Below are 13,280 nucleotides of genomic sequence, written 5' to 3'. Positions count from 1 at the left end.
TTTAGGGTTTCCAGAGTTTAATCTGATGTCTAAAGAGTAAATTTACTATTTTTATTTATTCTTGTTTTTATTATTTTAGGAAAAACTAAAATGTTTCCATTTTTTTTCCGGCTTATTTAAACTTTTTGTCGGTTGGTGAGAAGTTTATTAAGAGGAAATTTTTGATTCGGAAGGAAAATTTCTGCTTAAATGTATTATAATTTGTTTGGTTTCTTATTCACGGTGACCAAGACTTCAAACATTTGTCGGTGTCAGAAACAAAAAGAAACATCTCCCTTGCCTTTGATGGTCGCTTTACATGAAGAAATGAAGTACTTGGATTCATGCAATGTTAATGATTACAAAAAAAAAAGAAAAAAAAGGCAGGTTTTCAGACAAATAGAAAAATACCTTCCCCTCTAGACATCATAATTATCATTATCATCACTAAGATGACTCTCTTCCTAGGAGCTTCTTACTGCTCACTATCCGGTGATGGACAGTGTTGTCTGTAACGAGAGAACACTGCCCGGAGGCCGGCAGTGCAATGAAAAAAGCTTTGGGCGCCAATTTTTTTTTTTTTAATTTATTTTGTTACTTACAATCTGTATACAGTATACAATAAGTAAATATGAAGACTATGATGAACTGGTGCGGGAGGAGAGAAGCTACCCAGTGGTAGCACTCTCTAAAGGAGAGAGGAAAATGTGAGGAGGAGAGAGGAGAGTAATAATTTAGGTCTTCAACCTACAAGGAAGTCGCGGGGCCACTGGCGATTCAGTCGGCGAGGAGTATTAGGGATGTCAGAGGAAGGCGAGAGACAGTACAAGAGGATTAGAGCTAGTCGAGAGAGCAGTGTGGAATTTTTGGTATTTAGTCTTAAGCGAGTTGGTCTATGAAGGGAATGTTGAGGTCGTTGTGAAGAGTCATTTAGAAAGGAGCGTAACATTTTAAATTGAAAAAAAAAAAAAAAAAAAAAAAAAAAAGGATATTTTAAGTGTTCCATTAGCTGTGTACAAAGATGAGCCTCTGCTTACCTTCTGATCGACACGCAGCCAGCCAAGAGGACTTTGATAAAAAAAAGTGAGGCATAACATGTATTCCTGTTGAAAATCACCAATTTCGAAAAGTTTGCAGAATCACAATCTTTTTGTTAGGGAGGTATTCGAAAATAAAAATTTTAGTTAAGTACTTCAAAAAAAAAGGTAAAATAAGGCAAAAATTTAACACATATTTTTTTTTAAAAATGGAATTATTATTTTTCGGTATTAAGTAGAGAAAATAAAAACATTTACTTTTCTATTAAATTTTTTATCACACATTTGTTCAAAATAAAATATTCTTGATTCTTGTGCACAAAGTAAAAATAATTGATCTCTCCTCTACTTTAAATTTGGTCTTATCTTTGCCTATAAACAATAAAAAAAACTTTGCACAATAAAAAAAAAAAAAGAAAATAATAATTGGCAAAGTATAAAAATTAACATTTTAAAAAATGTGATATAATTATGCAATTAAAAAAGTTTCTAACCAAGATATTAAAAATAAATTTAAAAACAATACAGATAAAATAATATTTAATTCCTATTAAGCGTGACACGTTCGCGTTAACATAAAAAAAGAAGAAAAAGAAAAAATAAAATAAATGAACAGTCATTTTTTCTTTTTAACTCTTATTATATATATAGACAAAATAAAATAAATTATCCGCAAAACCCCTGTTTGCATTATTATAAATTTATTTAAAGAGGAAAAGAAAATGAATTTCTCAAATATACAAATATAATCATGTTTACATATAAATATTGTTTGTAGATGGAGGAGTAAGCAGACTTCCTTGTAAGATAAAAAGATAATTATCATTTTTGTTTTTAAAGCTAGGCTTATCGATACCACAGGTAAGGATAAAGTCTCAAATATAATTAAATGTACATAATTTTCATCTCTTTCGTATATAAATTTATAATCATTTAAACAAAAAAGTGTGGGGGGGGGGGGGGGGTGAAAACGAATTACAAAAAAAAAAAATCCTTACTAGACACCCATTTTAAGATTTTTATTTTGTAAGCAAGAGGACCCTCTTTCTTATTTAAAAAAATACAATAAATAAATAAAAAAAAAAAGGCCAAATTATCAAGGTTTAAAATTATAACTCCATTAACTTTAAAATAATTATAATTTGTACCAACTTTTTTTTTTTAATATCTGACTCCCCTTGATCTTTCAAAAAAAAACAAAAAACAGAACATATAGGCCACACACATTTTCTAAAAAATTTTTTTCTTGTCCAGGGCTTCTTTTAAAATACAATAAATACATAAAAAATGCCAGCTTCTTCCTCTAAACTAAAGGATACCAACCAAAATCATAACCAATCTTTTTGCAACTCCTCTACATCTTACAATACCAAAAACCATAAATTATTTACAAGCAAGCAAAAATACCCAATCCTTGTTCATCATTCCACAAAAAAATATTTTATATATTTTTTGTTAGCCCTAACAACTAATAATAACGAAATATGTTTATTTATGTCGAAAGATCAAAGAGAGATATAAAGATATAATCTGCTTTGGAAAAAAAAAAAAAAAAAAAAAAAAAATGAAACCACTAAAATAATTATTTCGTTACAGCTTAAATAAAATCACACAATTTACTTAATATTTATTCATATCTTTCTCAAGTTATTTATATCAACAATAGCTATGTTCCTTATTTAATGAAAATATAGTCCTAGACTCAACGGAAATAGTGAAAACAAATGTAATGAAATTTAGTTTTACTTTTGTATGCCATAATTATAATTCTTTCAATTATTCATTATTATTATAATTTTTTACACGTATAATACATTCGAGAAGATATTAAGGACAACTAAAATTTATCCTTTTCATCATTAATCAGTATCATTATTATTTTAAACGTCTCGAAAATAGTTCCGATTCTTCAGTCACGAATTTTTTTTCCCATATTTGACACAAACAAAAACACATTTACATAGTATTATATATTTTTTTTAATAAATATATGTATATATATATTTGTATGATAATCACACACATACACATATATACATATATAAAATATAGTATTCACTCACTGTTTTCTTTCTCTCTTCCACATTTCCGTTCCTATCTTCCTTTATTTAATGTTCTGGCAGGAATTAAGCTTTCGCCACCTGTAAATATTATTTTTTATTGATAAAAATATATTTTTCGGGATAAAATCTCCCTAGAATGGTAACGAAAGTTCAATCAAGAAAAAGACTGGGTTAGGCCAGAGCACTCAGAAGGAAAGATGATCACGATGTTGTACGCAAATCGCGAGTATCCTGTTGAATTTCTTGCATCACTTAAGTATTCTTTTATAAAAGTCTCCTTTATGCTTTCTTACAAATACAAAAACATATTTTCACAATCAAAATATTCACAATGATGTAAAAGTTTGTAAATATATTGTACTTAGTAAGTATATTTCTCACTACGCCTACAAAAATGTGTTAAAAGCTAAAGCTATCTTTTCTTTCAAGATCGTCTTTCGTACCGATATAACAGACAAAACTTCGACTTCCGAATAATTTATTTCTGACTAAATATGTAATTAAAACAAAAAAAGTATGAGATGTAGCCCGACCTGTTCGATAGATAGCAATCCAGGAACGGGATCGCCGCTCAATAGACGATCGCTGTCAGACGCGGAAGATCGCGTTCTGTGTGCCCGGCTTTTATAATCTTATTTAAAATTCTTGTTACTTATCAGCAGTATTGGAATTTATTTTTTTTATTTTTAATGATTTAAGGAGCGTCAACATCTAAGGTTATTGGCGCCCGGAGCTTTTTTCAGTGCACTGCCGGCCTCCGGGCACTGTTCTCTCGTTACAGACAACACTGTCCACCACCGGACAGTGAGCTGTAAGAAGCTCCTAGGAAGAGAAAATCTAAGAGGCCAGCAGCTGGATTCTAACCCGGTACACTAACCGCATAGCTAATCCCTTTCCTATTGGAATTATTTTTTTAACTATTGAAATTACAAAATTGTCTACCTGGGGCTGCTGTTGGCTCCTGTAGGGTGCCTTATTTTGCTGCTTGAAGATACCGCCAGTTCCAGGCCTGTAACCTCCCCTTGAACCAAAGTAACCACCTGCACCTCTAGTTCCGTAGAAGTATCCACCGCCTCCCCTCGGACCGCCTCGTCCAAATAAACCTCGTCTAGATGAAGCTACTCCAAAAGTTTCGGAATTAAGTTTTCTCTCTTTTCTCCAATCTGTTCTCTGGCTGCGCCTATTAAAATATTAGTTTACTGCATTATTAAAAGTCACTGATGCTTTTGCTAGTTAGGTAACCACTGTTAATTAATTAAACACGATCTAATTTTTATATTTAATTAAAATGTATTTTAGTTTTTATATTTTTTATTAACAAAACGTTAATTGCAACAATGTATTAAAAAACAAAAAAAAAATACCCTTTGCTTCTCTCAACAGCTTCGCAGGAGATGTTATCAAAAAATGATTTGGTTTTATTGTAGAATACTACTTGCTCGGCAGATGCTTCTCCTGTAGTATCTCCATCTTGAGCTAGCCCAGTCTCATTACCCGAATCATCCTTACTTTTGTCTTGGCCATTCACCACTCCACCATTATTAACAGCGCCTGCACCTTCTGCTGCATCAGCTAATAAAAAAAAAAAAAAAACAAGACAAAATGTTTTTAGAACACCCTTAAGTAATAATTTCAATAAACTTTATTTTGGGTTCAAAAAGAAATATTGATTTGAGTTTTTTTTGGAGAAATTTCGTTTTTGAGATATGATTTATCACACCTCACTGAAAGTTTTTCGTACTTTAAAGTCTCATATTTTAAAGTTCCGCTGAAACAATAACCTCTATAAAATCACTCAATCTCAGACTTCTACAAAAACCCTAAAAGAGGTTTCTTTCATTCATAACACCGATAAATGCAAAATGAATCGTAGTTATGTGATAAAAATTTAATAAATATTATTTACATACCAATCTTCATCTTGCCAAAGAGTTCTTCGAATTCAGTATTTGCCTTATCAAAATCAAAATCTGATTCAAACTTTAATGGCGTAGTTGATTTTCTCGCTCCACCAGTTCCTGGTGCCCTTGAAAAATTGCCGGCCCCTCTTTGGTGAGGTCGACCTGTCCTTTGCCTGCCTCCTAAATTTCCTCCACCTCCTCCGCCACCACCACCACCAGTTCCTCGTTGCTGTTGTTGCTGCTGACCCCAGCCCCTTCCTTGTTGTTGCTGTTGCCCTCCACCCTTCAAACATAAATTATTTCTATTAATTAAATCTAATTAAGTTATTCAAATTTAATAGAAATAAGCACTCCCTTGCCGTCTTGGCGGTTTTTAGAAATTAATAAGAATATTTCGAATCGTGCACACAATATACAATATTCGCCAAATAAATCACTTTGTTGTTTTAAATGTAAAAAATGTTTATACTCAGTAACTACGAATATTACTGCTGCAACAATATGGTACATTTACGTAATATATACACACCTAATATAAAACGATAAATAAATGACAATTAAAAAATATTGGAGTCAGGGAGCTTTAAAACAACGTTTCCATAACTTAAAACCTTCCTCAAACTTAATACTGAAATAGTGGCAGTTGGAAGAAGAAACTTCTTTTTTACCATCCTCGTCACTTTGCACTATCAACAAAAAAGTAGATAAACTATTTAAATAAAAGTTAAATAGGACTGCCAGTACGCAATGTGTACACGAAGTTGGAGAAAATCCTACGATCCAATTTCGAGAATATGTGACAAATGTAAAGAAACCCTTCAGTAGATTGGTACTTCCGGTAAGGCACTTTACACTCGAAATTTCATCTTCAAATTTAACCTCTCTTAATAGGATTCATTTGATAATGGAATTATTGCACTTAAAAAAAAAAATTGAACACAAACTGTCCATTCTTACGAATACTATTCATGGTGCGAGTGAAATAAAAATTTTGTTCAACATGAAAACAAAAGAGAAAATATTAACTAATTGTTTCGAAATTATGAATTTCCGCTAAAAATTGTAATTTGAAAATTTTACAAAGTAATGCATCTAATGTACAGGACTTGTACATACATATGATTAATGATCATTTAACAAACCTGCTGGCTGAATGTCCGCTGACGCGGTAGCTGGGACTGCTGATCATTTCTCTGATTATTCCTTGTATTTCCTTGATTCCTTGTATCTTGATTTCTATTACCAGTTCTTAAAATGAAATAAGAAATACAAACATAAGAAAAAGAACTTAATCAAGCAAACAACATATCATGTATAAATAGCTTCAGATTTGAGGTTATATTAGAAAAAAGTGACTTTATAGGAATGTATGTCTGCTAGTTGCCTCCGCCCACGACGCCTAATTTGATAGTTGGACGTAAAGCCCGCCTGAAAAAATACGTCACTTTCGAAATTAATGAAGTATTGGGGACCGGTCTTTTTTTTGTAAGAACTACTTAGAAATTTACATTAACAATCCGAAAAATAATAATTATAAAACAATAATTATTTCAACTGACCGAAGTCACTCCCGAAAAGCCAAATTTAGCAGAAAGCATTGCAGTGTGGGATGGTGCAAACATTAGAGCTCTAAGCTGGTTTCTGATTGTCACGCGACTAGTGTCTACTTAGATTACGGATCGCGTGGGTTGCTCTCACCATAATAATCCTCCTGAACACCACTTCTTACGCATAACCAAACTCGCATGAAAGCATACATGATCTTAGTACTGGTATCGGAAATTAATGGAATTTTGGTCAAATTAAGTTATGAACAAAATGATAAAATTTGAATCACTTTGCGTTCACAAATTATGAATAAACAGACGCTTACGTCTCAAATAGTAAGCATAAAAGGAGGGTTAGCAAACCATTTGGAATTTTAAGGTGAAAAAACGCATAGTTTTGTTTCGCCCAAGTAAAGTAGTTAGCTGAAATACTAAACACGGAAATTAAAACCTACTCCAATGAATGATCTTATATAAATTAGTAAATTTTTCCGAAACTTAATAATTAAAAATGAGTTATTCAATCAATCTACAAAAAATTGGATTCAAATTAACTTCCTAAACCCTTGATAAAACTGGGAAACCCAGCGAAGTACAGTAAGGCAATATTGTTCTTAGCTTAATGTACATAAGTAATTTAATTGAAGTAAGAGTAATAAAATTATTTCTGTTAATATAACTAACCTGTAAAATACTGACTGATTGCGATCTTTTTGCTGGTGTTGTGGTGAACTATTCACTGGACGTCTTTGTTGAGTATTAGCCTGGGTAGACTGGTCTACAGTAGGACTTGGCTTACGTAAAGCAGGAGAACCGCTCCGGGAACCGGTAAGTAAATCTAGAACACATTCTTAACACATCAATTGTAGTAGTTCTTCAGATTCTAAATACTAACAGAGCAAGTAGTAAGAGTATCTGTTTATTGTCACTAGCACACTACAAACTGCTACTAAGTAACCAATGATCTGTACAGGTAAGGCATCACGTTACTTTGTTTAATATTCTTTAGCGATAGAATTTGCTAGAATTTATTTTTTTATTGCTACAAATTTTGCCGAACTGTGCTAAAGCCACGATAGCAAACTTCGGATAGATTCTTCAATTCCCTCTGCTTTTAATTACTAGAGGGTGTCTTTAATACGATTAAAAAGTGGGGAGCACAAATTATTCTCATGAAAATTACAGTTAACCGAAGGAATCGTACCTCCTTAAGTGCCAAAAGAAAGATCTTGCACTTTCCAATTGGCCAAATAAATCTCTAGAATTTCAAGTTTTCTTTAGATATTATTAATTAATTCTAAGTAGGATTTTAGAGTGGTTAGAGCGCAAGCTGGATTTGCCGTGAAACTGAGATAACTGTTCAAGATAACGGGCAAAGTTATATTCAATAAGGCTCGCTGACTTAATGACAAAGTTAGCCCTCATCATCCATAGTAACGGAAAGGGGGATATGTACGTCGAAGATAATTTGACCAACCTGGAAACCGAAAGTAATGAATATTGGCAAGAAACCTGGCGGAGATTCCATGGATTCATGGTTCTTTGCAACCAGGAAGTAAGTATTCATGCCAAAGCCCTGATGTATATTAGTTACATTTTAGGTTTTTCATAATTCGTAATATTTAACAACACTTCTTAAAGGAATACATTCTATACTTATTGCTCGGAACATATGGCATGATGTAATATTATTTCGAATCTCTAAATTTATAAGCAAAGTTTATTTTTTTTTAATCATTGTTTTTACCGAGGAATTAAGTATCTGATGAAGTTGATAGGTGAATAAACACTTTTTTAATTTTATAAGTTTGTAAGAAGAAATGCATCTGGTAAACAACACTGATTCAGTGTTCTCCGTTCGTGATATTCACACATTTTACAGTCAACTGCTAACTACAATAATAGACCTTAAACACAGCTACATTCCTTAATGATGGGCCAAAAATTGAATTGAAAAACATTAACTCAAAAACAAAACAAAATAAAAAATTGTTGGTGCATCGTCGGCCATTAGTGATTATTATTATTTAAAAGAAATTCCTACTGTTGTCAAGCTTACACACTTATCAAGTCCTGACTAATCTACTTGGAATTTTACATTGATAATAATGAACGCAAACTATAATAATAATAATATAAAGAAGTATAAATAAATACTACCATGCTGATTAAAGCATAAAAAAGCTCTAGCCAAGTTGTAACTAAAATACAAGAGAAGCAAACTGCTAAAAAAATAAACAAAGTAATAATAAAAAAAAAAATCTAAATTCTATAAAATATTTGTGAAGATGCAACTCTAAGCAAATTTATTTATCACAATAATAAAAATTACTTATCTTTTGAAAGTTCAATTAAGGGGTGTTCTGGGGACAACTTTTCGGCAAGAACTATATTTAACCACTGGAACTAAAACTGAATACAGATGCAGGTTCTAATTTAAAATTTATCTAAGTTTCTTTATGCAGAATTACTGTTAAGGACCCAAAATGAGCTTTCTCAGCATGTCGATTCTCGCCTCGTCTAATGATGAAAGAAAACGCAGAAAACTGCGAAGTGTTGCAAAGTATTTGGTAATTAAAAAGCGACTATGGGCGCATGTATCTACAAGCGTATTTAATGTTTACTCTATAATGTTCGTAAAAACATAATTATTTTGGAAGCTTAAAGTAAATGTTCCTCCATGGTATAAGAGAGAGAATTCGCGAGGCTAGAGCTTAACTTATCAACTATTTACATAAGTTATATCAAAGGTAAAAATAAAAACAATATCACATTTCCTCCAAAGAGGCAGATATCCCTGAAGGCCTTGGAATTAGATTCGTCAAGAAATTCCCTAATAATTAAAATAAAGTAGAAATCTTTACTGCAGCAAATCTTACTTTTAAATCATTATTTGGTAAAAAGATGTTTTTTTTTTCTTATTCTTACTGCTTTGAGAAGAAAATGTGGCGATAATATAAAAGTACGTTAGGTTTTAATCTCTTACATCGAGTTTTAGATTAACAATTGATTTTTAATTGATCAATATTTTATTAATAGGTATTTTTTTGTGACTTATATGTTGCCCGCAGCGTATGTAATCCTAGCATTTCATCTAATATCTCGTTATCTTAGAAAATGCAACAAACTGTCTAAAATGCTGGTTAATAACTATTTTTCGATCAGAGTTAACCCAATAAGTTACCCATAGTAACTTATAAAAACACTGTTTCTCCCAAAAAAATTTAATTTCAATAGCAGATAAAATAAATTACGGAATATTTATAATTTTTTTTTTCATTGTTTTATTACTAATAATGTGAGAAATAACAGCTGGCTTAAAATTTTAAAGATAGTACAGGTTATCTTGATTTTTTTTTTTTTTTACATCTTTTATTGAAATTCGCAGCTGCAACAACTGTTACAACAAGCATATGTGAATGTTGTAACAATAGCATGGATTGTGGATCGTAGAAGGCCGGTAGTGTCACTCCATTATCGTGTATCTTCTGATTAATCTACTTTTATTACTGAAAGTTAACACTAAAAAAGTTCTTATCTTATTTTAATTTTTAAACTTAAAATTGTTTGGTAAGAGCTACGTTTTAAAATCATACTTCGCATTAGACATTTTATAAAGTAACTAAGCATCACTGAAATGCCATGCTTGTACATTTCTGCCGGCAACATTTACACAATAGAATAATTTTTTTTTTTTTTAAATTCCTGCTGCGTTCTCGACTCTTAAAGAAACAATATAATTTATCCCAACTAACAGAACTAGCCAAATTCCAAGATTTTACGTTAGTAAATTTGAATTTTATACTATTGCAATCAATAATTCTACATTTATTTATATATAAAAAAAAGTTATAAATTCTTTTTAATTAAGTAACACAATTTTTAGTTGCTTCCATTGAAATGCATTCTTCTTAAAAAGATAATTAGCATAGTTAATGTCCAAAATGCAAAAGTTGTTATCAACGGTCATAAAGCCCAAAGCACTACATTTCATTTGCGTATACATCTACTTTGTGCATTAACAAGCATTTTGGTTTATACCAGCCAATACATTTTGAAAAAGAAAAGATGTTTTTAATTTAATGAATGAATGAATGTTGGCATCATTACTCAAAACTTTAAATTGGTTATCTTATTCAAATAAGCGTGAAATAAAAGTAATACCATTAAATAAAATATGATTACTTTGATGTTCAATAATTTCAAAAGGCAACATTATATTTATTATTAATATATATCAACTGTACATGAGTTAATAAAAAACATTCAATTCACAATAACAGATTGGAAAAGAAAGAATTTAAGTATGGTTGACAAAACACAATAATTAAAGCAAGGAAGTAATCATATAAGAGCAACCCATAATGCTCGCCAATTTAGGTTAATTAATTATAAAAGCAATAAAGCTATAAAAGCAATATGAAGATAATGTAGATATTCTAGTTAAAATCCTCACAAAGTGAATTGTTGATAGAATAAACAAAAAAAAAAAAAAAAAAGAAAGGTCTTCCACTACCATAAGCAAGCTAAACCATAATGCGTCTTTCTGCAGCAACTTCTAAGGATTAAAGTGTTTGGACCGTTACGTACCGTTGTTGTGATGGTGTAGAAACTCACTTGGTGAAGGCCTGGCTAAATTATGTAATCCAGAATGCATTGGATTAAAGCCTGCACTGCTTGCAGTCCCAGCACCTGGCGCCGTAGAAAATGATTGATGCCCCATATTTCCAAGGACAGGATGTGAATAACTTGGGTGATCGCCAACTGGAGCAGTACTTCCTGCATGAGTAGAGGCAGTAGTTCCGGTTCCATATCGACTTCCCAAATTTGGTGGGGCAGATAACTAAAAAGAATAAAATTGTTATGCGAGAAATGCAAATACACCAAAACATTCTCCTGTTCAATACCGAATTTATGGCAGAACTACTCGAATAGAAAACGCGTTTTAGAGAATAGAGACTGGTATTCCAACGTATTCGGTTAACTTAATAAGTTGAAACACAAATGCATACAAGAATTCGTGGATTCCATTAAAACTTTAGATTTGTGTTGTTATTCAATACCACAAATAAAAAGGCCCCACCATTAAAAAAAAAAAAAAAACGAACGCAGAAATGTGATGAAGTAGGTCAATAAATTGTAAATATATACAATTTTAAATTCACTTAAGGCCATTTAATGTTTTAAAATAGTATTTAGCTTCGCAAATTTATCAATCAGTTTTTTATAATTACTAACAAAACTTATATAACTAATTTAAGAACTATATTTGCTTTTTAAGAATACGGAGTGAAAATGGATTCAATAATCATTTAAAAAATGGTTGTATTACTTGTACTATTGCTGGATCATAAAGTAGTTGCTGTGGTGGAGGGACTACGCTAATGTCCTTAATATCGGTTGCTCGAAACAATATATAATCATACACTTGCTTCTGAGCTGGGACAGGATTTGCAGCTTTGCGATCTTCAGTACCAAATGATTTCACTGTAAAAAATTAATCAAATTTTATTATTTAAAGTTTTAATAACAACAAAACTTATTTACTTTATGCAACTATCTCATTTTCAAAAGTAATTGCAATAAAAGGTAAAACATCAATGAAATGCTGTTTTGCCTAAACTGCAATCTGCTGCAGGAATGAACATGAATGGCACAGACAAACCAATCCTGGAGTAACTCAAAAAAGGTTTAATTCAACTTTAGTAAGAAATAATACCTAACAGCTAGCGCCCCAAAAAAAACTGATATAATTTTAACATTCAACATTTTTAATATAAAAGTTAATTTGAGATCTGCACCATTTTTAATGCTAACAAGAAATTATATAAAATAAGTTATAAGAAAATACGTTCAAGAAAATTGTAATAAAAATAGCACTTCAAAAAATGAAAATTAGCAATTGAATAAACTTTTAAATTAATTTTTTGTTGAAAACTACTATTTAATAAATTCTGAGGAGGAAACAATTTGGCAATTGCATTTAGCATGAATTTAGGTAATAGAGGATGAAAACAGAGTTTGAAGGTAAAGTGAAACCGTTAGTTAGGCCATAGGAAAACTGAAAAATTAAAACTAAATTTATGAAATGAAATTTTTCCCTATCTGAAAATGTAATATTGAACTCTAAACCGTAACAATTAGTTTTTATTAATTGTGACTGGGAAATTAAGTTTTAGTGAAACATACCATTGGCTAAAGCGATAGTACAATCTTGGGGATCGACAGCATACAATTTGCCTTCATATCTAATATCTGCTTTAGATATTAAACTTATTTTACTGCCCAATTCGGGCATATCGCTTGAAGACATTCTGCAACTTTAGTGAACCAAGAAATTACAAGATGACTACAATATAATCCGATTCACATTACTGACGCAGAAACACACTCAGAACGAAAATGGCGACTGACTGTAATGATGACCGAGCTTGTGTGAGACCTGTAGATAGCGTTCTCTGCACCTTTTATGACGTAAAATAATTGAAAAGATTATACAATTTATAACTTTTGCAAATTTCAGTAATAACAAATAATAAAATGATGATTAATAATTAAACGTAAAAATAATTACTGCTTAAATTTTTTTTTTAAATATCTCTTAACTTTTAATACTTTATTAATTACATTAAATCTACAAAAATGTTTTATTGTACTGTTTAATAACACTTGATATTTATATCTTATTTAACATTCATTTTAATATAAAATATTCAACTTAATTTTTTGGTATTCAATTTTTTATACATGTAT

At 30.9% G+C, this 13,280-nt stretch overlaps 1 protein-coding gene and 1 long non-coding RNA gene across 5 annotated transcripts; one reads left to right on the top strand and one right to left on the bottom strand.

Annotated features, from left to right (window-relative positions):
- Window positions 1-1,445: 1,445 nt before the first annotated feature.
- Window positions 1,446-13,044, bottom strand: tral (LSM14 family protein trailer hitch). 4 transcript variants are annotated; one of them, XM_074121624.1, is made up of 9 exons: window positions 12,717-13,041; window positions 11,860-12,014; window positions 11,145-11,370; window positions 7,212-7,365; window positions 6,123-6,228; window positions 4,990-5,263; window positions 4,444-4,651; window positions 4,022-4,259; window positions 1,446-3,157 (listed from the first exon to the last, which is right to left on the bottom strand). In XM_074121624.1, the coding sequence occupies exons 1-9, from the start codon at window positions 12,838-12,840 to the stop codon at window positions 3,143-3,145; spliced, it is 1,500 nt and encodes a 499-aa protein (XP_073977725.1). In that variant the 5' UTR covers window positions 12,841-13,041; the 3' UTR covers window positions 1,446-3,142. The 4 variants fall into 4 exon arrangements, with proteins under 4 accessions (XP_073977725.1, XP_073977708.1, XP_073977717.1 ...); XM_074121607.1 differs by having other exon boundaries at window positions 11,118-11,370; window positions 12,717-13,037; XM_074121616.1 differs by having other exon boundaries at window positions 7,212-7,377; window positions 12,717-13,035.
- Window positions 9,889-11,338, top strand: LOC141451177 (uncharacterized). The gene is made up of 2 exons (XR_012456572.1): window positions 9,889-10,309; window positions 11,080-11,338. It is a non-coding gene; the product is annotated as an uncharacterized lncRNA (long non-coding RNA).
- Window positions 13,045-13,280: the final 236 nt, after the last annotated feature.

Source organism: Rhodnius prolixus, unplaced genomic scaffold, assembly GCF_049639745.1.
Source record: "Rhodnius prolixus isolate KJV_2025 unplaced genomic scaffold, Rpr scaffold_1, whole genome shotgun sequence".
NCBI lineage: Eukaryota > Metazoa > Arthropoda > Insecta > Hemiptera > Reduviidae > Rhodnius > Rhodnius prolixus.
Note: the sequence above shows the minus strand (reverse complement) of the source record. Positions and strands in the feature narration are given on the sequence as shown.

Coding starts and splice junctions, on each gene's coding strand:
- tral (XM_074121602.1), bottom strand. CDS start 12,840: ATGTCTTCAAGCGATATGCCCGAATTGGGCAGTAAAATAAGTTTAATA. Junction 12,015..12,716: donor TACTATCGCTTTAGCCAATG/GTATGTTTCACT, acceptor AATTTTTTACAG/TGAAATCATTTGGTACTGAA. Junction 4,260..4,443: donor GCTGTTGAGAGAAGCAAAGG/GTATTTTTTTTT, acceptor ATATTTTAATAG/GCGCAGCCAGAGAACAGATT.